We start from the raw sequence: 27,620 nt of genomic DNA, 5'->3' as shown, positions 1-27,620 counted from the left end.
TAGAAGCTTAGAATTTTGTTTCTGCTAATCTTGTCTTTCAACACTGTGCTCTGTAATTAAACTGTAACCAGAGCAGCTGTAATTAAAAGAGTGCTTTCTCCAGTACCAGCCATCTTGGACCGTACAGTGAGGCCTTCTTGGTGGTGGTGCCACTGGGGGCTGCCCTGTGGGAAACGATTTATCCAAAAGGAGGTCCAGGGGGCTATTTCCTTCTGCTTCTATGCATCATAGGGTGTGCTCCCTGGCCAGAAGAAAACACAAAATGCATAAGAAGCATCCCATGGCCTAGAAATGGATGATGATGATGATGATGATGATGACAATAACAATAACAATAACAATAACAATAACAATAACAATAACAATAACAATAATAATAATTTATTATTTATACCCCGCCCATCTGGCTGGGCCTCCCCAGCCACTCTGGGCGGCTTCCATAGAAACCAAAAATACAGTAGAAATCTCACAGTAGGATATCTCACAAATCTTGGAGTAGGTTTGGGAGAGCTCCTTCCACCCCCACCTCTAAGAGATCTTCTCCTATTTTGCCCCTTCTGTCCAAACAGGCACATCCTTCCACCTCCTGTGTCATTTGGGCCACCACTGAAGCAGGCGTTGTGGGGTGAATCTGCTCTTCTTTTGGGCCCTGGAGTGCTTTTTATACATTTTGTGCCTTCTTCTAGTTGGGGAGCAACCCCTATAGCGCACAGAAGCAGGAAAAATAGCTCGCTGGGCCTCCTTTCTGAGAAGTGTCCTCTGTTCGGATCCACAAACGATAATTCATAGTAACAATTCCCTTTTTGTTTGCATTTGCTAAATGATGGGCTTGTCTGCAGGGAGAGTCTACTTCAGCATGCAAGTCTAGCTTGTCATCCTCTCTGTACAGCAGGGATGGGCAGTCTAGGGCCCTGCAGTGGTTGGGTTCCAATGCCCATCAGTGCTAACCAATATGGCCAGTGGGATGATGGGAGTTAGAGTCCAGCAACTTCTGCAGAGCCTTTTATACTCTCTGTGTTGGGGGGGGGGAGTATTGTTTTGTTAGTTACCATGGTATTTTTTGTGTTTATGTGTTTTTATATTGTAAATTGCCCTGTGATCCTTAGAGGAAGCGTGGTATAGAAATTGTTGTTGTTGTCGTTATAATATTGACAACAACAATAATAGTATTTGCTGCTTAGTAATTATTCTTGTTAAATTTCTAGGTAAATGACAACTCAAACACGGCTGGCTCTCCAGGAGAACTCCTCTCTCGACGTTGTGTCAACCTTCTGAAGACAGCTTTACGACCAGACATGTGGCCGAAATCAGAGCTCAAACTGCAGTGGTTTGATAAGCTTCTAATGACTGTGGTAAGTTAATGTTCCAGCCTTAAACAACTTTGAGAGGCATCAGTAAGAAACAATATAATGAAATGCTTAATAAAGTACCCTTTATGTGTTACAAGTTGTCATGTTGCACCCAATGTATTGATTCATTTAAATATATATATATATATATATATATATGAAGATCCTGAGAATGTGTTGAGGTAAACAGTGTGGTGCTCGCTGTAGAGAACTTGAAATGTCATGTTAGCCTATTTAATTGCCAATTTAATTTGATGTCATGACTTGGTAAATGTTCAGCTTAATGGAATTGATTTATAGTCTCAAATAATTACTCTTGTCTTTGTTCTTGACACCAGGATTAGGATAAAAAGTCAACCGCTGAGAATTGGAAATGAATGCTAGTTTTTGCATTGTAACACTGATGAGATGTTAGTATTTTACGCAAGTATTTTTTTTTTTAATGTTGAGCTCCCGGAGAATTTTCCTCATCACTACTGTGAGAATAAGAGGAAGAAGATTCTACTACCCTTGTATTCCCTTTCCAACCATCTGTCCTTATTGCTTACCCAGCCTTGCATTTAACAACTTCCTAGGCAATAAGGAAATAAAATACAGTACGAGTGAGCGAGTGCGATACAACACTCTTTGTGTCCTCTAGCTTGGTGGAAGGAAAGTCATTCTTCCACCTCTGACCCTCCTCTGTTAGCACACTTCCTACAATAAAATCATTATTATTTACCTCTGCTTAGTGACCGGTATCCCAGGTTTCTATGCTGGACACAGAAAAGATGGTTCCCCTCTTCTGTGTCCAACATGGCAATGCAGTAATCTAGCCTCTTAGCAGCCCAGTAACTTTGTGGCTTATTTACAAGGCTGCATTATTCTCGCTGCCATGCAGTTGTTGTCTGTCGCTGAGGTGGGGTGAAGGCTTGCTGGTTGCAAGTTCTCCGTGGACTGGGGAAGAGTTAGCATATCTGTAGTAACTAAAGAAAATAAATGGGGACATGCACAATGTATACTTTTCAGCAAGTGTGGAGGCTCTCAGCTGACAGTATAGTCTCTAGGTAGCCTTGCCCAACCTCCCAAGGACCCTCTTTAGGCATTCACAGTTGGTTTGGAAATTCACTTTGTCTGGTATAGTTTGGAAATAGGCTACTTGAAGGACCACTTGCTCCCATGTAAATTTGCCTACCTGTTAAGGACTATTGCTGTGGAGGGGAAGCACTTGTGCATGCATCTGTCTTCTGAATTAAGGTTGGTGCAGATGCAGAAAAAGGCTTTCTCTGTGGCACCACCTTCAAATTCTGGTTCAATTTCTTCCTTTCAATTTCTTTCAAAGTTCTTCCTTTCTGACATGTACAATGCCATTGTTGCTTTTTCAACTGGCTTTTGGCTTTGCTTCTGTTCAGATTATTCTGGCTTTTAAAAGTTGTTTTGGGGTTGTATCCAGTGCTAGCCCTCCTTGGAGTAGACCCACTGAAATTAATCAACATTTCTATCTCAGGTCCCTTAATTTTGATAGGTCTGCTCTGAGTAGGACTTAATTGGATACACATTTATTTGCCGCATTTTATAGGTTGGATCTTTGTTAGCCGCTGTTGAGCAGTATTGCCTAGAGAGGAGACAAGACACTATAGATTTTATGAAAGAACAAGTGAATGTGTCAAGAAAGGTGGCCTGGAGCCCTTGTGTTTCCTACAGGGATGTTGTTGCAGCTTTGTTCCCTTGGCTCTTTTTCTGTATCCTTGAGGCCAGTCTTGCCAAACACCTGTGGCAACAACAACCACCACAACAAAAACATTGACACTGCTGCTGCTTGTATGTGTGTAGAAAAGAGCTGGAAAATGGGAGAATTGGTTTGGGAACTAGGCTATGTGACTGTGGTGGGATGTGTGTGTCTGAAGCATGCAAAAATAATCTGAAAATGTGGACAGCTGCAGGAGAGGGAAGCTCCTATCTTTAAACATCTATCCACACCAGTAATGTGTTCCATTAAACATGTTCTGCATCCAAATTGACCCTTAACAGCTGCCTAATGAATACCAGTGGTATGAGCAATAGCCTTACCAGTTGCTGTGTTTGGATGCTAATTGCCACATTTTGCGTTATAAGCACCAGTCTGGAATATTTATTTTATTCATTAGCTGGTGTGTATAGCATAGAGCTTATACTATACATGTCTATTTAATGAATAAAATAAATATCTCTTGACTGCGGCTTGCATTGCAAAATGTGGCAATTAGGCTATAGATGAGTTCATAGTTTATTTTCAGACTGCATAGACATCCGAGTCCTGAAAACGTTACGAATCCGTTGACACAATGGTCTCTTTCACAGCGTACCAGCTATGGGTCTTGATATGCAAGGTAGGACTCCCTAGAGAGGTAAAAGGAGCAGCCAGAGAGAGAATAAGCTCTTCTACTTTGCTCTCATTAGCTACGTTTTAGGAAGGCAGAAGGCCCATTGAGAACTTGTCCAAGGTCCGGGATGGGAGTCTTGTTAAAATAATGTTGAAACTCAACAAAGAAACAGCCAGTCATTGGCACCCCCCTGCTGTTGCCCAACTTAGCCTTCCAAGGCCCAGAGCAAGTGTACAGTGGAACCTGGGTTTTCAAACATCTCGGCTGCCGAACATTTCGGAAGCCGAACGCCAAAAACCCGGAAGTGAATGCTTCCATTTTCAAACACGCCTCGGAAGTTGAATGGCTTCCAAGGCCCGTTTCTCAATTTTTTTCCATTCACTTTGCCGACAGCCCTTTGATCCTCAGTTTTCGAACACTTCGGAAGTCGAAATGGACTTCTGGAATGGATTATGGATTCGAAAACTGAGGTTCTGCCATACTTGGCTGCCCCTCTTCCAGTCTGCATGGGACTGATTTTAGGTAAATGCTAAGTGGATCAAAGGTGGAGGCCTTGCTCTCCCACCTGTCTCCCTTTACTCAACAAATTGTAGTTGGACATTAAAAACCTACTTTTTGGGGAGTCATTTGTGACATAAGGGATCTGTGGGGCATTCACCTTGGTACTTTTCATGTGTTTTCCTCACTCTTGGGCTTTCAGGGCTCTAATAATTTAACAACATTTTATATCTTTATTACATTTCTGTCCCGCTCTTCTTCTTGTGAGCGCTCAGAGTAATGTTCAAGATTATTCTCACAACAACCTTGTGAGGTAGGTGAGCAGGAGAATGACTAACTCAGGGTCACCAAATGAGCTTCATGACTGAGTGGATTATGGGCCGAGGTCTCCTCAGTTATAATCCATCACTCTTAACAGGGTTGGGGAGTCTGAGGTCCTCCAGTTGTTGCTGGACTAAACTCTCAACTTTGACCACTAGCGGTTCTGGTTGGGACACAGGCGAGAGAGATCCTGCACTCTTCTCATCAAGTGGAGGGTAGTTGCCATTTCCCTTGCTTCTATTTTTGGGATGGTGGTGGTTGCTCGACGCTTGGAAGACAACCTGCAAATGTTTGTTCAGCAGTGAAATTGGGTCACTCAAACAAACAACCATATCACAGTTCTTTTCTTGGATAGGTTTGTTAGACACTTTTTTTTTTGTAAAGAAAGCAATTTTCATAGCAGGAGACGCATTCACATTTCCAGGTTGCAGTTGAGGTGGTTTTTTGAGCTACGATTCATTGTCCTGTGATGGATGCTTAACTTTTCAGCTTCTTCGTCTTACAGCAGCTGAACTGCTGGTTAACCTTTTCTTGCAGGTCACTGTGGCTGTGAGGTTTTTGTTTTGATTTTTTTGGTACACTGGCTTTTGAGTCCAACCGTTTCCCCTATGGTGACTTTAGAAGAAAACCTACAGCTTTTTTACATGCCATCCTCTGATTGCTCTATAAGTCAACTGGAGAGCATTCCCATTAAAATTCAGCGCTTAGTAACGAATGTTAGTTGCGCTGGGGAAGATCAAACTGAATTACTTAACAGCTACTCTGCACATTGTCTTCCTTCTTACAAATGAAACCGTATTACACAGCGCCGTAAGAATTATCTTTGGCCTACCTTCCCCGCTCTGAATAATTGAATGCATATCTATTATTCTAGCACTTGTCAGAAGCTCTTGTGTCGTGCAACAAAGACAGCACACATTGGGAGCCAAATAAAAAGGGAGTCTTGCTTTCCTCTGCTCGAAGGGAGATCGTTTTGACTGGAGGCCTGTTTGGTATCAGTCAAATGGAATTGATTTGAAGAATGATCAGCAAGCTTGCTGAATAGAAGACGTCTGGGTTCAGTCATTCTGTTGTTGGACACAGAGGACATAAAGATGCAGTGTGAATGTGGAGCAGCTATACAAATTTTCTTCACTCTCAGACTCAATGATACATTGCCCAGTGTGGGTTACTTGTACAGCCTGCTCCACTGTGGTTGACAAATGTTGACACTGAATTCTGTGTCTAAAGATGAGGAGATGAGCAAAAACATCGGAAGCTGTTTTATACCAGGCCAGGCTCTTTGTCCAGATTCACAACTATAAGATGAGGAACAACTGGCTTACTAGTAGTACATGTGAAAAGGATCTAGGGGTCTTGGTGGACCACATGAGTCAACAGTATGATGCAGCAGCAGAAAAGGCTAAAGCTATTCTAGGCTTCATCAACAGGAGTATAATGTCCAGATCATGGAAAACAGTAGTCATGCTCTGTTTTGCCTTGGTCAGACCCCACCTGGAGTCTTGTGTCTAGTTCTGGGCACCACAATCTAGGAAGGATATTGGCAGACTGGAACATGCGCAGAGGAAGGCAACCAAGATGATCAAAGGTCTGGAAACCAAGCCTTATGAGGAATGATTGAAGGAGTTGGGTATGTTTAGCCTGGAAAAGAGGAGACTGAGAGGAGATACAATAGCTGTCTTCAAATATCTTAAGGGCTGTCACGTGGAAGATGGAGCAAGCTTGCTTTCTCCTGCTCTGGAGGGTCAGACTCGAACCAATGGCTTCAAGTTACAAGAAAGGCGATATGGACTAAATATTCAGAAAAAAACTTTCTGACAGTTAGAGCTATTGGACAGTGGAACGTTCTCCCTTGGGAGGTTGTGGGCTCTCCTTCCTTAGAAGTTTGAAAGCAGAGGTTGGATGGACATCTGCCATGGATGCTTTAGTTGAGGTTCCTGCATTGCAGGGGGCTTGGACTAGACAACTCTTGGGGGTCCCTTCCCATTCTATGATTCAAACTAGCCCAGTATGTTCTGCTCTGACTGGCAGCTGTTCTCCAGGATCTTGGGTCCTTTCCATCACCTGCTACCTGATTCTTTCGCCTAGAAATACCAGAGAATGAACCTGGGTACAAACTCTGACTGAGCAATGGCCCCTCTGATAAAATCCCAATTGAACGGGACCAATGTGCCAGTCTCCTTAAGGGCACATCAGAGGTACCATTTCATATATTGTTAAGAGGTGAAGAGATTTCACCCCTGTGTGGGGGGAGAGGACATAATTTCTCATCTGGGAGAAAGAAAAGCAGCGGAATATTTAGTATGGGTACTTCTTACATCTCACGTTATCATAGCAATGTCATCAACACGCGCTGAACAATTGCCGCCCCCACCGCTTTTTTAAGGGAAATGGATAGGTGCCGATTTAATAGTTGCTCAAATTACGGAGTTAGCCAGGAAGGGGCACCTGAAGAGCAATTGCTCGTAACCTGTGAAATAGTGGTCCTCTGCAAATTGTGCCTTAGCACACCCTGGTGTAAAGGTAGGGATTAGAAATGATTACGAATCATTTCACCCTGTCAAAGCAGGATCGCTGAAACCCTCAGTTTGGAAATTTTTTTGCAATAAATTGTTCCATCAATGGTACTTAGCACCAGCCCAGCTTAACGCGACAGTCTTACTTAATACATTTAAATGTTGGAAAGGTGGAGCCCTTATGGCAGATCTTTTTACAGATGTGGTAAGAATGTCAGCTTCCATAGAATAATTGGAATATACATAGATCACAAGTAATTGAGTGTCCTCTGAGTGTAGAGCCTTTATTTATTGTGTTACAGGCTACCCCAATCTCTGCTGAGGGGTAGCAAGGGATTCCAGGGGTTTTGGCACTTAACCAGGGGTTGTGTTGTGGCGCCCGCCCTATGGAATGCCCCCCCGTCAGATAAACAACTATACAACTTTTAGAAGACATCTGAAGGCAGCCCTGCACAGAAATGTTTTTTTAATATTTGACGTTTTATTGTGTTTTTTAAACAATTCTGGAAGCTGACCAAAGTGGCTGGGGCAACCCAGTAAGATAGGTAGAATAATAATAATAATAATAATAATAATAATAATAATAATAATAACAACAACAACAACAACAACAACAACAACAATTGCTGCTTTGGAAAGAGGAACATCAGATAGTGGCGTCTTTCGAAGAATGGTTTATTTTACATATATTTATACCTGAAGTCTTCATTGGAGGGGGCTCAGAACATTAAACCCCAAAAGTGTATCTCATTGCTTCTCTCATAGCTTCAGCAAGCTTCGGTCCAAAGCGGCAGCCGGTCATGGGCCTGTCTTTTGGTGCAGCCTCTTCCAACCAGTGCACATTGAGTTCCATTTCCTCCATCTTCTTCCCAGAAGCCTTTGCAGAAAAGCAACACTTCTGCTTCCAGTATCCTCCCCATCAGCCTGGCAACATCCATTTCAAAGGCCGCCTGCTAAAGTCACTTTCTCCTGTGGTGACATCAAGCCCCTTGTAAACCTGGCACTCTCTCTTTCTTGTCTGATGCTGGAAGTCTCATGTTTTTGTCAGGGTAATGACTGTGTAATCACCTACCTTTGTCCTTTGATGGCAGCTCTCTTAAGCCAAGCTCCTGAGGAAGCTGGCTTGACTTATTTTTTAAGGTAGAAGGTAAAGGGACCCCTGACCATTAGTTCCAGTCATGGCCAACTCTGGGGTTGTGGTGCTCATCTCGCTTTATTGGCCAAGGGAGCTGGCGCACAGCTTCCGTGTCATGTGGCCAGCATGACTAAGCCGCTTCTGGCGAACCAGAGCAGCGCACGGAAATGCCATTTACCTTCCCGCCGGAGCAGTGCCTATTTATCTACTTGCACTTTTGTGCTTTCAAACTGCTAGGTTGGCAGGAGTAGGGACCAAGCAACGGGAGCTCACCCCATCACGGGGATTCGAACTGCCAACCTTCTGATCGGCAAGCCCTAGGCTCTGTGAGTCTCCAGCTTTTATTAAGGACTTTTTCATTATTAAGGATTACAACTCCCACCATCCCTAGTTAGCAGGACCAGTGGTCAGGGATGGTGGGAGTTGTAATCCAACAACAGCTGGAGTCCCAGGTTTGAGGAACACTGTCTTAACGCCTTGCTGCATTCGATGATCAAACCCCACATTTACAAATTTCAGAGATTATGGCACCCAGAGAACCTGGCACCCAGGAATTTTAGGGGATCCTTGTCCCTTGCAAACCTGTAACAAAATTATTTAAGATGACTTAGTGAAATCATCTACCTGTGAGGGTCTCCCCTGCCTCTCAAATCAGCTTGCACAGTTCAGGCCATGAAAAGTCACAAGCAGAGAGGAGTTGCAGAGAAAATAGCTCCAGATGGCTCATATAGGAGATTCCAGCTGCACACTGCAGTTGAAGACAAAATATGGACAAGGTCACTCTACTGACCCAGAGAAATTTTTATTTGATTCCTTTCTAAATTGTGGTAAATGGCCAGCTTCCATTCAAAGAGTATCGTCAAGGGGAATTTGACTTGGATACTGCTACTGACTATCCTATTTCCTTTTGTAACAATCTCTTGATGTCCAAATGGAGGTAGTGGAGATAAAAATTAGGGCAGGCATACATGCAAGAAAGAAAACAAACCTTTCTTACCCAAGAAGTATACCTATTTACATGTTTTAATTAAGACTGTTACTGGAAAAATCTTAAAAGTCATGAATTTTAGCCAGGTATGTCAGTAAATTTGCAGAAGCAAGAAATATACCAACCACGTGTGCCTATGTTGCAACTGGCATCTTAAATCAAGGGTTGCCTATGTGCTGCTGTCCAGATGTTGTTGTACTACAACTCCCATCAGCCCAATCCAGCATGGCCAATGATCAAGGATGATGGGAGTTGTAGCACAACTTCTGGAAGGTATCACACTGGCTACTCCTGTAGAGGCATTCTGTCTTACATGGAGGAAAAAGCCAGGAAGGTCTCTTTAAATGGTGCTTTCTATCAGCAGTTACTAATACGTTTGTGAATTGAGAAAAAGGTAGTCTTTGCTTTTGCTTTAAATCTGCTTCCTAACATCTTTTCAGTGAATCTTTTTTTAAAAAAAAAAAACCAAGTGAACAATATAACCCTACTTTTAATTGTGTATTATTCTTTAACAGTAAGGACAAAAACCGAATGTAGAATAGTTTTGGTTTTCCTATGTGGTTCAGTGGAACGACAGCTTCTTTTCAGAGAGTTTGATCGACCATAGAGAAAACATGTTGGTTAGTTGGAAGGGATGTGTAGGGAGTGGGATCACAAAGTGAGCTCTCCATCTCTGACCTCCAGGTGTGTCTCTACCTGGATGAAGACTGCAGTGTCTCAGACCATGTGACCACAACTGACAAATGTAAAGAGGTTGGAAATGGAGATCGTGGCGCAATCCCACTCTCCTCCCTTCTATGTGTGTATTCTAAATGTGATTCTGACCATGTTCAAAGAGCATATTCTGATCAGGAATAGGGTATATTTTGCCGCACTGCCCTTAAGTGTTTGGACATGATTGATGCAAGAATTAAAACCCTCATATTAAATCCTGAAGTCACTTTCTTGTGGATTTCTTGTATGTGGGGTTTGTGTGCATGTATGTGAGTATGGTAGAGACTGCTAATCTTTTATCTGTCTTTTGATGTCTTATTCCAGGAACAGCCCAACCAGGCCAACTTTGCCAATATCTGTACTGGATTGGAGGTTCTCAGCTTCCTCCTTACCGTACTCCAGTCTCCAGCTATTCTGAGTAGCTTCAAACCTCTGCAGCGAGGGATTGCCTCTTGCATGACATGCGGAAACACCAAAGTTCTAAGAGCTGTCCACAGCCTCCTTTCTCGCTTAATGAGCAACTTTCCTACAGAACCAAGTATGTTGGGGAGGGGCAGCCCCCTGCTCCCTGCTTTATTTATTTAGAAAAAAACCTTGTGTGATCAGGGGAAAAGGGCGAAACATCTCCAAATGTGCGATCCTTTCATTTGTGCCGGTTTTTATGGACTGTTTTTTTTTAAATATTTGCACTTTCAACCCCAATTAAAAGAAAAAGTTGAAATAAGTAATCATGAGAAATACATCATTATCCAGTGGCATAAAAACTTAATAACCTGTGGCAGTTATTACTTTGGCTCAAGAAATGCATGTCATAAATTTAATGTCTTTTGCAATTACCATTTTTCTGCTTTGAAGGTACAGTTTTTCAGTTGTTAAACATGGCTATTTTAATAAGACAAGAAAGGGAAATTGGGTGTAAAGCTAGACTTTAGCTAACGGGATGAGAGGGAAGAGGAAGTAAGAAGTCTTAAAATTGCAACTAGGAGGAATGTAGGGTTGTGAACTCATTACATTTCAGGTAGGAAATGTGAAGAGAAGTCCTCAGTCTGCTGTAGAAACTCACTAACAGAGAATTCCAAGTCCCACAAGAGGGCAATATCTTTATTAGGTCCACCCAAATGCCACAAAGCAGTGGTTCTCCAGAAAGTCTTCAGTAGGCTTCCTCAACCTCGGCCCTCCAGATGTTCTGAGACTACAATTCCCATCATCCCTTGCTAGGCCAAAAACATCTGGAGGGCCGAGGTTGAGGAAGCTTGGTCTTCAGCAAGCTTCATCAGGGATGGGAAACTTCAGGCCAGGGGTTGAATTTACTAGTAGCAGTGTAAATCCAGGTATGGGCATTTGTGTCCATGTGCTCACTGCTTGAATGAAAGTCAGCAGAAATAAATACATATGAATCTATCTTGTGTTCGGTTTATTGTTAACTGTGGCGTAGGTACTTCAAGTGTTGCCTCAAAGTATGAAGAACTGGAGTGTCTCTATGCAGCTGTTGGGAAAGTTATTTATGAAGGACTTACTAATTATGAAAAAGCTACAAATGCCAATCCTTCTCAACTCTTTGGTAAGTTCCTGGTGCATTACCTTATTTGTTGTTGTTTAGTCGTGTCCGACTCTTCGTGACCCCATGGACCAGAGCATGCCAGGCACTTCTGTCTTCCACTGCCTCCCGCCGTTTGATCAAACTCATGCTGGTAGCTTTGAGAACACTGTCCAACCATCTCATCCTCTGTCGTCCCCTTCTCCTTGTGCCCTCAATCTTTCCCAACATCAGGATCTAGGGCTGGGCATTTGGCTGGTCAAAACAGATTCGGCCAGTTGACTGATCATATATTGTTAAATATTTTTAAAGCTTGAGCGTTATGAAAGCAGCAAAGAAGATATTCGCTAAACTGTTCTACTGTAAGTGCTTTCGGGCGTGTAACAGAACTTCGCTTCCTCCTTCTCTTTCTGCACATGCCCTAAATCTGCTCCAGAGAGTTAGGAAAAATTCAGGTGTGCTTGCGCTAGCAGAACACTGCCCATAATCTTTAAGAGATTTGATACGTACATTAATTACAAGAACCAAATTTGATATCACTTGTAAAAACTGACAGATTTTGTTTTAGCACGGGTTTTGTTAACATTCATGTTCTTACATTTTAAAAAAATGTTGTCTTTTCCTGCAAGGAGCTCAGGGTAGTTTACCTAGTACTCCTCCATTTTTATCATCACAGAAACAATCTGTGGTAGGTTAGATGGAATGTGTGTGTGTCACAAAATTGCCTGATGCGTTTCATGGCTGAGTGAGGATTTGAATGTGGATCTGGCCCTAGCATGGCACTCTGACCCTCAGGGTTGGTAAATGCTGCCCTCCAGATGATGCTGGACTCCAGATCCCATCAACTTCATCCAGTATGGCTGGATCAGGGATCAGTGTTGTAGTCCAATAATATCTGGGGAGTACCCTGCTGCTCTGCCTAGTAGGCAGCGTTTTTGGCCACTACTAATTTTCATGTTTGGAGATGCCTGCAGTTTCAACAGAGAGCCAGTGTCTGAAGTTGGTTAGAGCATGGTGTTGATAATGCCAAGGTCTTGGGTTTGATCCCCATATGGGTTGTCTGCATGTTCCTGCATTGCAGGGGGTTGGACTAGAGATTATACTCGAGGTACCTTCCAACTATATAATTCTATGATTCTTAGATTCATTTTGCTTCTAGGGTTGTCTCTGGTTTCTACAAAGGTGGGGGACAGGTTGCCCTCACGTCTGCCTTTACGAACAAATGGCGCCATAATAAGATAAACTAAAAAGGAAGAGATAAGCTGCCGTCTACACATTGAATATTGCAATCTGACACTTAATGGATCATAAGTGGCTATTGAAATGTGGCTAGAGCATTCATGATCCTCTAACAGATGGCTCAAGAAAAATAACGAAAGCAGATGTTGTTTGTAGAATAGGCTTCTCCTTGGGAATCTGTGTTTTTTCCTGAATGAAGCCATCAAGTGTTAATGAATAAAATATTTATTTATTCTGTCCAGCTGCTTAATAGCTTCAAATCGATTAATGTCAAAGACAGTTTAAGCTTTCTGACCTGCTTTATGTTCCTTTTGAACTGTTCAAACCTGCCCCCTCCAGAGCCTCTCCACCAAGGCCACCCCTGCTTTTAAAAATGAATTATTTCCAATATCCTTATCTTGCCTTGGCATGGCTGACAAGATCCATTTTCTCTCGTAGGAGTGTGGTCTCCTTCTTCAGTTCCCCGCCCCCAAGACATTTGGTCAATAATTGCATCACTTCTACAATGTATTTACAAAACCCATGATTGATAAGCCAGGACAATGGTTTGAGTGTAATGTACCTCTTGTAGTGAGGTCTCTGGCAACGATTGGCTGAGCTTCTCTCACTGCCATTGGTTGAGCAGCTCTGATGCTTTACAGGGACAGGGCAGGCAGAAGGACCAAGAGGTAGATGGACCAAGAGCCTTGGGCAGGGATAGCCAACCTGATGCCCTCTAGGTTCTAGGACCACCACTCCCTTGCATTCTGCCATGCTGGCCATTGGAGTCTTACGACCTCTGAAGGGCACTAGGTTGTTTAATTCTGGCATCATGGAAGAGCAGACTTTGGAAGGCAGCTGGCCAGTAGATGCAGGATAGTTAGGAGAATGGAGCTGGAAAGGTTATAGTGGTTCCAGAGCCCAGAGGAATGATGAGAAGAGGAGAAGACTAGGCTAGTTGGAGGAATCACAAAGGAGGAGATCCTATTGGAGAATGAATGAGCAGAGAGAAGTGCTTCACGTGACCAAGAGCTACAAAAGTAATAAAGGCTAAAATACATCCATTGGGTCAAAATAACCAACATGATCTTTAGCTTCATCCTTCTCCTTTGTTTCAAAAGCACTATTTAAGCTAATAAGCTTATATGTTGGCCGCAAGTTGCACATGATCGCCAGACCTATTCTGTTCCTTTGTTTTCCAAAACAATAGACTCGTTTCAGAGACAATGCTGAATGTATTCTGTTCATCCTTTGCATCCGCAATAAGCTTCTCCTCGTTCATTCACATATTAACTTTTTGATTAAACAAGCAGGGGGTGGTTTTCTCTTTTGTCCCTTGTCAAAGTGCCTGAGCGGGCAGCACGGATGTGTTGAAATGATTAAACAATTTGGCAAGTTGGGTCTATCCTCAGCTTGCCACAGAATTGCTTCTGTCAATAACGCGGGCCTGGAATTGCAATGGCTGGGAGAGCTGGCTGCTTTAAATGGCAAATGTCCTTCACTATCCTAGCCTGTGATCTGGGTAGACAGATGTAATTTCACTTTGGGAATTGCCTATTTGTCAGGTGTCAGGTTGTGCTGTAGAACACACTAACCAAGAAAGATACTTCTTATCATTTGTCCAGAACACTCCAAGGTTACAGAGCCTAGTGTTGTTGTCCCCAATCCACCCCCAAGGTAGTACACAATGTTACTGAGGACACCTCACCCCCCCCCCAATCCCAGCGAGTCCATAAGCAAAGTGCAGTATAATATGCAAAATGACAAGCATGCTTTATTGAGAGGGAGGTAGGAGCCTGAGGCATAAGGGGAAATAAGCAGAATAAGTTATTTAATCTCTTGGCTACCAAAATTGGAGTGTCTAAATCATTTGGGGGGGGGGGATTTCTGCAGAATTACTGAGTTATGGCTTGATAGCAAGAGCCTTGGAGATTAAGTGGCTGGGTTTTGACAGCAGAAGCGTTTGACCTGCCGCAGGTGTGAAGGCAGGAGGTGCCCTGTAGATAGCAGTCTGGCTGTTTTGCATTCAGTAGAGCCTCGTCAGTTGTCAAATGCAAGAGCTACCCTGGGAAATGTTCAGAAGTCATTTGAACGTTCACAGAGAGCACTTGGCTTGTTTCTACTGGTGATTTCTTGGTCAAACATTTTGCTGTATACTGTAGCGAACAATCTGCCACCATTCATTGGGCTGGAGGATCTTGTTATATACCAGCCTACAGGTTGGGTTGTATCCAAACAAATTCTACTTCGAGCAGACTCCATGAAATTAATGGACCTGTGTTAGTCAGGGATGTTAATTTCAGCCAGTGCACTCTTGATTAGGACCAGGATTGGTTACAATCAGATGACAATGACTTGACTAGGCATTCGGCTTAATAAATTGTCATTAAAAGAGTAGCAATTGGCAAGTGAGATTTGAACTGGCCAGGGGAATGGGATCTGGAGCCATGGGAAGGATGGCATCTCATGAAGGGATGGGATGCTCGGATGGGAGCAGTCATTTAGTGCAAGGGAGGTCCAATCCCTATATTAGACTGCCTACAGACTAGGCAGTAGTTGTTGGGTTGAGTGGGGAGAAATGAATTTAGCGAGGATAGAGGAATATATGTTTTTATAGTATAACACTAGTTGAGGTTGGGGTGTGGGTGAAGTTGGCTTTGATGCAAAGTAGACAGTGGAGGAGACCTTGGAAAGGAGCTGAACCCATATTGAGCCATTTGACTGTCCAGTCTGTAACTCTGTTAGAGTGGAGTCACTCATTGGAAGGAAAGATGGTTGCCAGAACTCACCCACCCCGTTAAAAGTTTATATCAGGCGTAGGCAAACTTGGCCCTCCAGGTGTTTTGGGACCACAACTCCCATGATCCCTAGCTAACAGGACCGGTGGTCAGGGTTGATGGGAGTTGTAGTCCCAAAACATCTGGAGGGCCAAGTTTGCCTATGCCTGGTTTATATCTTTGAACTGCTCCTCCACAGTAAAAAGTAATGCTTGATTGCCTTGTTCAAAGTAGGACAGCAACAAATGTTTCCCCCCTCTAATTATTATTATTATTATCTTCATTAATGTATGGGTTTTGTGTGTGTACATGTTTCAGGTACTTTAATGATTTTGAAGTCTGCATGCAGCAACAATCCCAGCTACATAGACAGATTGATTTCGGTCTTCATGCGATCTCTCCAGAAGATGGTGAGGGAACACTTAAACCAACAGTCCCAGGCAGGGGCAGCAGAAGCAAACACAGGTAATAGCTTGCAACTCCCTGTTTGCAAGGCTAAGCTGAGTCTTACAGTAACGTTATTCCTTGATATAGGGATTGGACTGCGTTTTGAAGGCTTTCCATTTCAAAGTGTCCCCAAAACTAGGGAAGATTCAGACATGGTTTTCAATAGAAAAACCCTAAATCGTCATGTACATGATCAAATAATGTGTGTGGCTCAATTCTGATTCTGTCTGCAGCTGGTACAAGTGAATTGGTCATGTTGAGCTTGGACTTGGTGAAAACTCGCCTTGCTGTGATGAGCATGGAAATGAGGAAAAACTTCATCCAAGCTATTCTGACATCCCTCATTGAGAAGTCAAACGACGCCAAAATCCTCCGTGCTGTGGTCAAAATTGTGGAAGAATGGGTGAAGAACAACTCTCCAATGGCTGCCAACCAGGTAATCTGAAGAGAGCTTCCTGTAGACAGAACAAAAGAAACTTCCTACTGTAGCTTTGTCTTGTTAGATGTTGGCTCACCTAATTTGACAGTCAACATGCTGTAGTAGTTGAAGTTCCAGATGAGGGTTCAAATACCATGCCAAACACAAAACTCACTTGGTGTCTTCAGTCCAATTCACTTCACCAGCTTGTTGTGGGTGGGGAACCATGTATGCTATTCCAAGCCCTTTGGAGAAAGGGAAGCATAAAAATGTAACACATTTTATTTATTTAAGGCATTTATATGTAGCTTTTCAGTCAGACCTACCCAAGCACTTTGCTGAAGAATATTACAACAATAGGCACCAATATATTTTTAAAAAATGTTACAATAAAAGGAAAATACAACTTGTTTGTTTAGAAGAAGCAATTGTTTCTGCTTCTCCAGTCCCCTCAGGGCAAGACGGTCCTTTAGACACCCCTGTGGTGGCAGTTGGTGGAGGGAAGGGCGGCTGTGGGAACTAGGTGGTGGCAATTCCTCAATTTTCTTTATTCTCCCCTCCCTTTCAGGGCAAGATTGCCTAGTGGTGGGAGTTAAAAAAAAAACATTGAAAGTTGAAGTAGCACAGTTCCTTACTGGGCGGGGTAGGGCCCATTTGGCCCTCCAGATGTTGCTAGACTACAGCACCCATCATCCCTTACCATTGGCCTGACTGGCAGAGAGTGATGGGAGTTGTGATCCAAGGCATCCGGAGAGCTACAGGTTCCCTGCCCCTTGTAATAGGGTTTGCTTTTAATTGCATTTTCCTATTGAAAGGACGATTGGGACGCAAATGGCGCTGTGGGTTAAAGCCTCAGCGCCTAGGACTTGCTGATCAAAAGGTCGGCGGTTCGAATCCCTGCGGCGGGGTGCGCTCCCGCTGCTCGGTCCCAGCGCCTGCCAACCTAGCAGTTCGAAAGCACCTCCGGGTGCAAGTAGATAAATAGGGACCGCTTACCAGCTCGCCAGAGCAGCGATGTCACGCTGGCCACGTGACCCGGAAGTGTCTCCGGACAGCGCTGGCCCCTGGCCTCTTGAGTGAGATGGGCGCACAACCCCAGAGTCTGTCAAGACTGGCCCGTACGGGCAGGGGTACCTTTACCTTTACCTTTATTGAAAGGACGTGTTCCAAAAGTAAACATTGACTCTAGGATAACATATCAATGCATCTTTATTGCTGCGTTTTACAGTATTTTTTTGGAAGAGGGATAGAGAGCATAATGGACCCCAGTAGCCACTACTTGTTCTCTTCCTGTTTGGGTTTTCTCTGTTTAAGTCCAGGGAATGCTCCAAAGTGATGGCATCAAGGGATTACAAACACACACCCACACCCACACGTGCCGTAACATTGCTCACATTCTCTTTCTTGTGTGTGCACAAGGGGAATTTTGTATCAAATATCACACCCGTTTTTGCGTGACTCCACAAGCAAAGCAGTTCTCAGATTTTGTGGCTGTCAAGGACGGCTCAAAGCCAATCCTGCTGTAGAATTCTCCCTGTAACGATTTGGCTGACGTTTTACATTAATCCTTCAGTTGATAAGTAGGCAAGAACATAGTTATCCACACATTTCGCAGTGTGTAAGCCCTGTCCTGTGGTTTTTCACTCTTAAAAAAATTCAAACTCCCATAAAACCTCTAAATCTTGCTGTAGCATTTGAACCATACTCTTTGCTGCTTTGTTCATATCCTTTGCTCTTTGCATTTTGGACTTAAATTGTAGTGGTTTTAATGCTTCACTCTTATTTATTGTATTACTTATTTTAATTTTTTTAAAAAAAAACCTGTTTTGTTGTGTGTTTACCTTTAAACTTTTTGCCGCAGGGCAAAATGTAAATAAGTGTGAAAGCAGCGTTTTATGTAGTCTTAAGGTTTATTGACATAGTGCATGGCTGTTTGGCCGAAATCATAGGTAAATTAGTGGTATACTCAGTGACGTCTTGACAGGAGAAGGGAATAAAGAACCAACTAGGGTGAAGCAGAACAACGTTTTAGTCCACACAATAGGAACCCCACTGCGCACTTAACGCTGCAGTACAGAGCCTCCAGTCTCCATCTCACGGAGTCAATCTAAGAGGATACAATAGTCAGTGCCATCAAAAGCCACAGAGAGATTGAAAAGATGGATAACTTTTAATTGAACTCATTGGATGTCAGGCGTAGGTCAGCGATTTAAACAATAAAGCACCCAGTGTCCACAAAGTTAACCCGTTATTCAAAGAAACGAAACAGCTCAGTCATAGTGGTCACACAATCCTTCCCAGTAGGTCTTGCCCCTATGAAGCAGTTGCGAGGCCTGAAGGTCCCCATCTTCCCACCGCTTTCGTAAGGCTCCTCTCTCGGTTCCTTCCCCAGCAGCCTATGGCTCCATCATTGAGTTTCTCATTGCTCCACCCTCAGTTCTTTCAGTTCTTTCTGTGTTCTGGGAGACCAGAGGAGAGGGGAACTGGTCGCCTCAGGATGGGAAGACTTCCTGGCTTCTTCAGCACCCAGCCTCCACTCTGCCTCTTGCCTCTCTCCGCCGCCACCTTCTCTCCTTCTTCTGAGTCTGGACTTCTCTCTGGCACAGTCTCTTCCTGCTCACTAGACCCTGTTGCCTCTTCAGCTTCCAAACCTCCTCCCATTCTGCTCCCTCTGACCACTCAGCATCATCCCACCACCAATCCCCTGGCTCTGAGTCTTCTTTCCCTGGGGAGTTCCCTTGGGGTTTCCCTGGCTGGTGCCTCCCGCCACTCCCTCTGCATCCAGCTAGTTCGTGACATTGGATTGCTGGTGGGTATCCCATAAGTTCCCACCTCCCATAATTTTCTTTTGTACTTCTGCAAAACCTGGAGTACCCTTGTGCTTGCTGGTCCCTGCCAGTTGAGTGTAAATAGTGCCGTTTTGGCTATGTAAGCAATGGTATGCACAGTCTGAATACCGGAAATAGGGGAAGGGCTGTAGCTCAGTGGTAGAGCATCTACTTTGCATCTGAAATGTCCCAGATTCAACCCCCAGCATCTCCAGGTAAAGCTGGGGGAAACTGCCTGAAATCGTAGATAGCTGCTGGCAGTCAGGGTAGACAAGACTGATCTGAATCACTGTAAGGTAGTTTCCTATGTTTCTAAAGAGAGGAAAAGATGTAATTGCCACTATGTCTGCATGCTAGGACCAGCACATGGAAATCCCATATAGTCCATAGTGTTTTGAGGATGCCAGTGCTCCACAATTTCAAAGGCAAAGTGAAAAACTAATTGCTTTCTTCTTTTTCTTTTCAAACAGACACCTACGCTCCGAGAGAAGTCCATTTTGCTAGTAAAAATGATGACCTACATTGAAAAACGTTTTCCAGAAGACCTTGAATTAAATGCCCAGTTTTTAGACCTTGTTAACTATGTCTATAGGTAATTATAGCAATTAATCAACTGGTTCAGCTTACTGGTTCATAATTTGGGCCATGTATGACCTTAATAACATACCATCAATCTCTTAAAGCTAATCTAGATGAGTTTTTAGGTGGAAGGGGCGGGTTAAAGTAACTATTCTTCAAAGTTTCATAGAATTTCCTTGTTCATACCTTCAAATCCTAGGTCAGTCTGCATTTTCTTTGCTAGGTGAAATCAATATATACCGTGGCACATGTTAAATGCACTAATCACGTGCCAAATTACACGGTGTTCCACGAATAATCAGGGATTGCAAGAGTTTAGAATTTTTTATTTTATAAGAAGATATAATTAAATTGAGGTTTTTTTTGCAATTTGTTAAATCCCAAACTCTTTCCTATAAAGCATGTGAACATACTTATTTATTATTGGATTTATATCCCACCTTTTCTTCAAGGAGCTCTAGATCCATTTACATGCAAAGCATATCCTCTACCAGGAAGCTATTACCCACCCATATTCCTATATTCTTGTTTGTCCATGTGTATATTACAGAAGCAAGACCTAGGAAGTTCTCCCTAGGGTGTGTCTTCACCTCTGAGAGCACAGTCTCCGTAGGTCAGAGCTTTCCAAACTGTTCACGTTGGTGACACACTTCTTAGACATGCGTCATTTTGCCACACAGTACTTCAGCTTTGCATCATTTCACGACACAGCAATCCAGTTCTACTAGCAAACTGGAGGTTAAGCTAACCCCTTTTCAACCCCGAAAGGAGCTTTCGTGTGACACACCTACACACTGCAGCTGACACGCTAACGTGTCGCTACGCATAGTTTGGAAAGCTCCGCTCTTGGTATTTTCAAGTTCTGCTGTGATTGACCCTGCAAGTACAAACTTTCCTATGTTTAAAAGGACACCGGGTCGTTCAGAGGCTTCTGAGCAGGTTCAACTGAAAGTTCATAGAACTTTCAGATCTTTTTGCTTGGTGAGTTAAGCCTGAGACAAGCCCTGACACTTCACCTGTGGGGACATTGGGGTGGACAGGGCTTAGCCCTGTACTGCTTTGAACCTTGCATGTTCAGGAGAATGGTTGAAGAAGGGTTTTGTCTACCTGCAGTGTTGGAAATAGGGCTGAGAAGTATTCTGGGATTCCCCCAGCGCCTTCCAATGTATGTCGGCAACACAGAAGCAAAGCGCACACTCCAGAAAAAGATGGATCCTCCTACCATCTGATTTCCTTCATGCAAACTCATCCTGTGATTCATGCCCCTCTACCTTTTGTCACAAACCCCCCTCCCATCTCTGCTTTACAAGTTCTGTGTTTTTAAATGCTGCTTTTTTCCTAGGGACGAAAACCTTTCGGGCAGCGAGCTTACCGCTAAACTTGAACCAGCCTTCCTTTCGGGACTCCGTTGTGCTCAGCCGCTCATCAGAGCCAAATTTTTCGAGGTTTTTGACAACTCCATGAAGCGCCGTGTCTATGAGCGCCTGCTTTATATCACCTGTTCTCAAAACTGGGAAGCCATGGGAAACCACTTTTGGATCAAGCAGTGCATTGAGGTAGGAGTGTGTGTGATGTGAATGTTTGTAGCATGATAAATGCATGAGGTCTGCCTAACATCTTGAATACCATTAGAATTAAATTTACACATTTTCAGTAGGAAATTATACGTACCCTACTAAAGTCCCAAAGTGATTTACGATCAAAGTAAAGAATACAATAAAAACCACAAAATTATAATCAGAATTTAAAATTATAGTATCGTATCACTGGTGCTGCCCAAAGGCCTGGGAAAACAAAAACAAAAATGTATTTGCCTTGTGCTGAAACAGTGTTGTTGTTTTTTGTAATTCACTTTGATTTTTTCTTGTAATCAAACCGTATATAAATTTTATGAAAAGAAAAAACGAAAAAACAAATACATCCTATTTGCTTCCTATCCCTGAACTGCTAAGACTCTGTATGAACTTCAGTAAATGTTGATAAGTTGACGAATGTGCGTATGGCAGCACAAATGAAAGCGGGCAGTCACCTGCTAGTCATTTGTCATTGTTCATGAGTGTAACCTGGAAATCTTTGAGATTATGTAGATGCACGTAGGATCGTCCTTGTTCTCTTGCAATAGTTGACAACCTCCACCTTTCATATATTCACTGTAATATATGCATCTGTGTTGAACAATGAAGGATAAATCAAGTTAATAAGGCGAAAGCTCAGAAGCTAAGAGGAATACAAAGCACTTTCTGATTGAAGATGAAATAATGTGGATTCAATACATAACCTAAATGCTTGCTGTGTGAATACTAAACAATTACTTAAACACTAAACAAGAGAACTGAATGGGAAGCAATTACTTTAATGTGGCAAGCTACCCCCTACCCCTCAAAATAATTAGTGCTCATAACTGCAGGGGGGTTAGGCGGGGAATAGCCAGGCACGTAAAAGAATTATGTGTTTTAGCTTTTCATTCCAGCTGCTGTTCAGCTACTTTTTGGGGGGAAAGAAAAAAAAGAAGTATGGTTGCGTTTTAGGTGCGAGAGGGAACTGATCTAGGCATCCTGACTATATCCTCCTTTTGTTGGTTCTGTCATTTTTATATTCTGCCCTTCCTCTCATAGGGAGCACAGGGTAGCTTACAATAAAAATAACCCAAGGACAATTTTAAAGAAGCCTTAACATCCCTTAAGGCCAGAGGTTTCCTTCTCCTAGAACCTCCTTAAACCTCCGCTGCCTTGTGGCTATACTCATTGGTGAGAGAGGCTTTGGGACTAACCCCTGATAAATAATCTTTTATCTGCTGCCTTGTGGGACAACTCCAGGAAATGAAAAGGCCAAGGAATAAACCCTACACCGATCCAGAGTGGAATCCCTAACACAGTTGGACGGCGCTTTGTACGCCTCCTTCTGGCAACTCCTGTAGCCAAGCTGGTGCCAAATGTACTGTTCTGCTCCCCTTTGGACCACATCAGCGAGGCCGAGAGAAGGGTCTTGTTGTCCAGGCAGCCCAGGGCTTCCCCATATACTAGCCTTCAGCCAAAAAGGCAGTCAAAACTTTGCTTTTTAATCGTGCTTTTGAGCTGCCCTAGATATTTTGAGTGCCGTGTTACCGACTATTGCTTTCTACTGCCATCTTGTGCTCTTTTGTACTGATCTCCTTAAGGAGGAAGAACAGGATATAAATGATTTCAAACAGCCAAAAATAAACAACTGCCTAAGTGAATGAATTAAAAAATGGAAGCAGATGCTTCCAATCCCTTCCTCGCAGCTGCACCATGGGAAGAGAGGGTCACAAACATCATTTTTAGCATTGCATCTGAACTAGTCCAGTAAGTTTCCCTGCTCCCCAATGGAATCTAATTCCAGGAATAGGCAGGATTCATGCGACGAGTTCTGCTGATAGCAAGAACATAAGAGCCCTCCTCAAATCAGGCCAGCATTCTGTTCTCACAGTGGCAAACTAGATACCTGTGAAATGCTTGCAAGCAGGACCTAAGTATAACAGCCCCCTCCCCACTTGTGATTCCCAGCAGATGTTATTCGTTGACCTAATGCCTCCAGTAGCAGAACTTTGCCCTCCATGAATTTATCTAATAGTATTTTAAAGCCATTCTGGTTAGTGGCTGTTGCTCCCTCTAGTTCCATCCTTTAACTAATGCACTTTGTGATGTCCCTTTTTTTTTTTGGTCCTCAATGTTCCCTAAACTCAAGTGGTCTAGCCAAGGAACGTAAAAATCCCCTCCTGGATATGGGTTGCCTAGACTGGCATGGAATGTCCTGGGAGAGGCAAACGCCTGATTGGTTCTTAGCCAGGATTTGCAAACCCTGGGCCAGATGGGAAATGTGGTTTATCATTCCTGCAGATGTGTCACTAAACCGTGATTAAAGCCAGCAAAGGAAAGGGAGACTTTGGCACAGAGGGAATGGGAGGTTGCCTGTAGCTTAATCCCAGTCATCTTGGCCATGAGAAGAGTTCTGCACAAGGGCGCTTACTTACAAGTGGTAATAAAATAAACATGCAGGAGTTCTGTGGTATGTTAGTCTCAAAAACCAAATAGTTTCATGACTGCTTTTAAAACATATTTAGCTCTTGCTTGCTGTATGCGAAAGAAACACCACAATTGGGACCAGCTGCCAAGGTGCCATGCTGCCATCCATCACAAATGTCATCAACCTAGCTGACAGCCACGACCGGGCAGCATTTGCTATGGTGACCCATGTCAAGCAGGAGCCTCGCGAAAGAGAAAACAGTGAATCTAAGGAAGAGGTAACTTGGTTTTCATATTGCAATATGCCTTTTTTGGCCGTCGTTTAAAAATAATTCCATTTAACACGTGAGCCCGTCTCATTCCGAGTTTATTTTGTTCAGTACTGTCTGTTCCGACTGGCAGTCACTCTAATAGTCTTGGGCAGGAATCTTTTTGAGCCCTGGTCATTTTCATTAGGGATTGAATCTGGGACCTTCTGCATGCAAAACAGGTTTTTTACCCTCTGAGCTATTACCCCCTCCCCTGAAGGAACAGCCCTTTCCCACCTAGAGCAAAAGTCATGACCCCATCAGCCCTACACCAATTCCTATCTACTCTGACTGATCTCTGCTCTCCAAGGTCTCAGGCAATTACTTTTTCCCCAGCCCTGGCACTCGAGATCCTTTTACCCAGTAATGACGGCAATTGAACCGGGGAATCTACTGCTTGTAAAGCTTCTGCTTATCGCTTAGCTATGGGCATTCCCAAAATAAATGTTGGAATATTTATTTCAAAGATTTATTTATTTATTTATTTATTTGAAACTAACAAGTTGGCTTCAAAGCCCATGCTTTGATCGACTTCTTTGTTGCAGGCCATGATTGCTGGTTCATAGGAAGCAAGCCACTGTTTTTGGAAAGCAAAACATCTCTGCAGAAGCCCCCCTCCGCCAGCTGTGTAGGAGGAGGAAAGGGAAGTTTGCTGTGGGTCAGCTGTGTTATTTTAGTTTTCAAAAGTCATTGGATTCAAACCCTTATCAGCCCCAACCAACATTGCCAGTGGATAGGGATGGTAGGAGCTGTTGTCCTGTAGCATCAGTTGGACCACAGGTTAGCCAGCCTTGCTCTAAACCATGATTTAAAGTTTACATTCCAGCCCAAATTGTTCTCTTTGAAATTCACTTCAAAAGAGGTTTTGTCCTGCAGCATCATTGCTCAGCCAACACAGGTCTGAATTCATGCATTTGTTCCACATGTTGAGATCTTTGTACTTTAGTGTCTCTTTATATAATCTCAGACCTCATGTCTTTTTTCTTTTTTTCTTCTTTTTAGGATGTGGAGATAGACATTGAGTTGGCTCCAGGTGATCAGACTAGTACACCCAAAACCAAAGAGCTTTCTGAAAAGGACATTGGCAACCAGTTGCACATGCTAACCAACCGGCATGATAAATTTCTCGACTCTCTTCGAGAAGTGAAGGTTGGTCCTTTGCTAGATGCCTTGGGTTGTTCCTTAGGAATGGCGGTGTATAAGGTAAAGGTACCCCTGCCTGTTAGGGCCAGTCGTGACCGACTCTAGGGTTGTGCGCTCATCTCGCTCAAGAGGCCGGGAGCCGGCGCTGTCCGAAGACACTTCCGGGTCACGTAGCCAGCGTGACGAAGCTGCCTCTGGCGAGCCAGTGCCGCACACGGAAACGCCGTTACGCCGTTTACCTTCCCGCTAGAAAGCGGTCCCTATTTATCTACTTGCACTTAGGGGTGCTTTCGAACTGCTAGGTTGACAGGAGCTGGGACTGAACGACAGGAGCTCACCCCGCTGCGGGGATTCGAACCGCTGACCTTACAATCAGCAAGTCCTAGGCACTGAGGTTTTACCCACAGCTCCACCCGCGTCCCTTATGGTGGTGTATACCATAAGGTATACACCATGGCGGTGTATACCCATTTAAAATTACTTAATAACCGTGCATAGGATTACGTGGTGTTTGTCATAGTATTGCTGCAGCTGTTCCATAGCTGTGCTGCGGAATAAGACTATGAGGTATGAATTGCTGGTCTTTATGTATAGAGTCATGGCCTGGGGGGTGGGGAGGGGAGGCAGGCGAAGGAAGCTCCTTCATCATTCAATATGCCTAACCGTATTGATTTTATTTCAAGACTGGAGCCCTGCTAAGTGCCTTTGTGCAGCTGTGCCATATTTCCACGCCCTTAGCTGAAAGGACTTGGATCCAGCTGTTCTCCAGATTGTGGAAAATCCTATCGGATAGACAGCAACATGTGAGTGTAAATTTTTTATTATTACAACAAAGCACATTTTGAGAAAAGGTGTGGAAAAAATCTGAAACATTTTAAAATTACTATTTTTTTTGGTTGCCTCTCATGCTGTATATTGCAACTGCAGAAAGCATGTAAAACTTTGGAGGAATTAAGTGCAGTCGGTGAAAGAGAGATTCAAACTTTCTTGGGAATAATATATTAGAGAAATCACTAGTTCACTGTTTCCCAAACTTGGGCCAGGACTTGTATTTTATAAATGTAGGCAATTAAGAAAACTTCCTTCAGTAATAGTTGATGATCTCCAATTTTACTTGGTTTTGTTGTATATAGCAAACTGCTTGTTTTTTCCACAATACAGGCAGTATGTAAGCACTTTTATAAATAGTATTTCTGAGACTAGAAGTACACATTTCAGCATCTTTGCTATTTGAGATCATTGCATGAGAACTGTCCCAATATCTTGAGGTTTCTGTGTTGAAATGACTTGATTGCTTTAACACGAAGATTCAGCAGTTTTTCCTACCCTCCTGTCTCTTCTCTCTCAGGCCCTTGCGGGAGAAATCAGCCCATTCCTGTGTAGCGGGAGCCATCAAGTGCAGCGGGACTGCCAGCCTAGTGCACTGAACTGTTTTGTGGAGTCCATGTCTCAGTGTGTCCCTCCCATTCCAATCAGGCCCTGTGTGCTGAAGTACCTGGGTAAAACACACAACCTCTGGTTCCGTTCAACTCTGATGCTGGAGCACCAAGCCTTTGAGAAGGGACTCAGTCTCCAGATTAAGCCTAAGCACTGCACTGAGTTTTATGAGCAGGAAAGCATAACTCCTCCTCAACAGGTAGGGAGCAATGTTTTCAGTTTGCAGAGTTCAAAAGTGATAGTAGTCAAGGTCGCTATTTCTTTACCTCAGGATCTGCAACCCAGAGTGGGTTCAGATCTTGGCTAAGAAAAACCTTGGTTGCTTCAGCTGTGATTAAAGCTAGCAGATTGTTTTAACTGTATTTGTGTGCTGGGAGGGAAGAATTTGCATTAAGAAATGACTCTGGTGAGGAGAATCCTGTTCCCAAGCTTGGCTTTACAGTGGTACCTCGGGTTACATACGTTTCAGGTTACAGACTCCGCTAACCCAGAAATAGTACCTCGGGTTAAGAACTTTGCTTCAGTATGAGAACAGAAATCGCGTGGTGGCAGCGGGAGGCCCCATTAGCTAAAGGGGTGCTTCAGGTTAAGAACAGTTTCAGGTTAAGAACAGACCTCTGGAACGAATTAAGTACTTAATCTGAGATACCACTGCGTAAGTTTGTGAACCAAAGTTAGCAGTACGTCTTTCTTGGCCCTTGGTGGCTGAATTTTTCCAGCACACTCGGTTGTTCAAAGTTGAAACAGCTGATCTCACCCCCCCCCAAAAAAAATTAGCTTCTTTTTCAGTATGTGCTTGAGCTTGGCAGGATGTGGGGGGGGGGAGAGAAAGAGAGGGGCAGAGTAGGATGGCCATGCCCACCACTGTCATGTGACTTCTGGAAGTTTGGCCAAGGGTGTATGTATATGACCCACGAGGTAAAAACGTCAGCTGCCCTTTGGTGTAAGCGATGGTTTTCTGTGGGAGTGCTGGCAGTCTTCTGTGAAGGTGGATCCTGGCCAGCCAGCCTCCAGCATTTCCTTGACATGGCTCTCCCAACAAAGCTAGTTCCTGACCGGGACAGTAGTGTATCTTCAGTCAG

The 27,620-nt window shown here is 43.6% G+C and overlaps 1 protein-coding gene across 5 annotated transcripts in view; it reads left to right on the top strand.

Annotated features, from left to right (window-relative positions):
- Positions 1 to 27,620, top strand: part of TRRAP (transformation/transcription domain associated protein) — a 163,684-nt gene that overhangs the window by 65,370 nt on the left and 70,694 nt on the right. For all 5 annotated transcript variants that reach the window (XM_083711195.1, XM_083711196.1, XM_083711193.1 and 2 more), the window contains 11 exons: positions 1,206 to 1,352; positions 10,188 to 10,401; positions 11,299 to 11,424; positions 15,714 to 15,860; positions 16,076 to 16,278; positions 19,559 to 19,680; positions 21,010 to 21,223; positions 23,749 to 23,928; positions 24,961 to 25,107; positions 25,785 to 25,904; positions 26,450 to 26,737. In XM_083711195.1, the coding sequence (XP_083567321.1) occupies positions 1,206 to 1,352; positions 10,188 to 10,401; positions 11,299 to 11,424; positions 15,714 to 15,860; positions 16,076 to 16,278; positions 19,559 to 19,680; positions 21,010 to 21,223; positions 23,749 to 23,928; positions 24,961 to 25,107; positions 25,785 to 25,904; positions 26,450 to 26,737 (1,908 nt within the window). The remainder of the gene's footprint in view (positions 1 to 1,205; positions 1,353 to 10,187; positions 10,402 to 11,298; positions 11,425 to 15,713; positions 15,861 to 16,075; positions 16,279 to 19,558; positions 19,681 to 21,009; positions 21,224 to 23,748; positions 23,929 to 24,960; positions 25,108 to 25,784; positions 25,905 to 26,449; positions 26,738 to 27,620) is intronic.

This window comes from Podarcis gaigeae (assembly GCF_964106915.1).
Source record: "Podarcis gaigeae genome assembly, chromosome: 14".
NCBI classification, from domain to species: Eukaryota; Metazoa; Chordata; class Lepidosauria; order Squamata; family Lacertidae; genus Podarcis; species Podarcis gaigeae.
The sequence above is the reverse complement of the archived record's forward strand: the minus strand, read 5'-3'. Positions and strand labels throughout refer to the sequence as shown.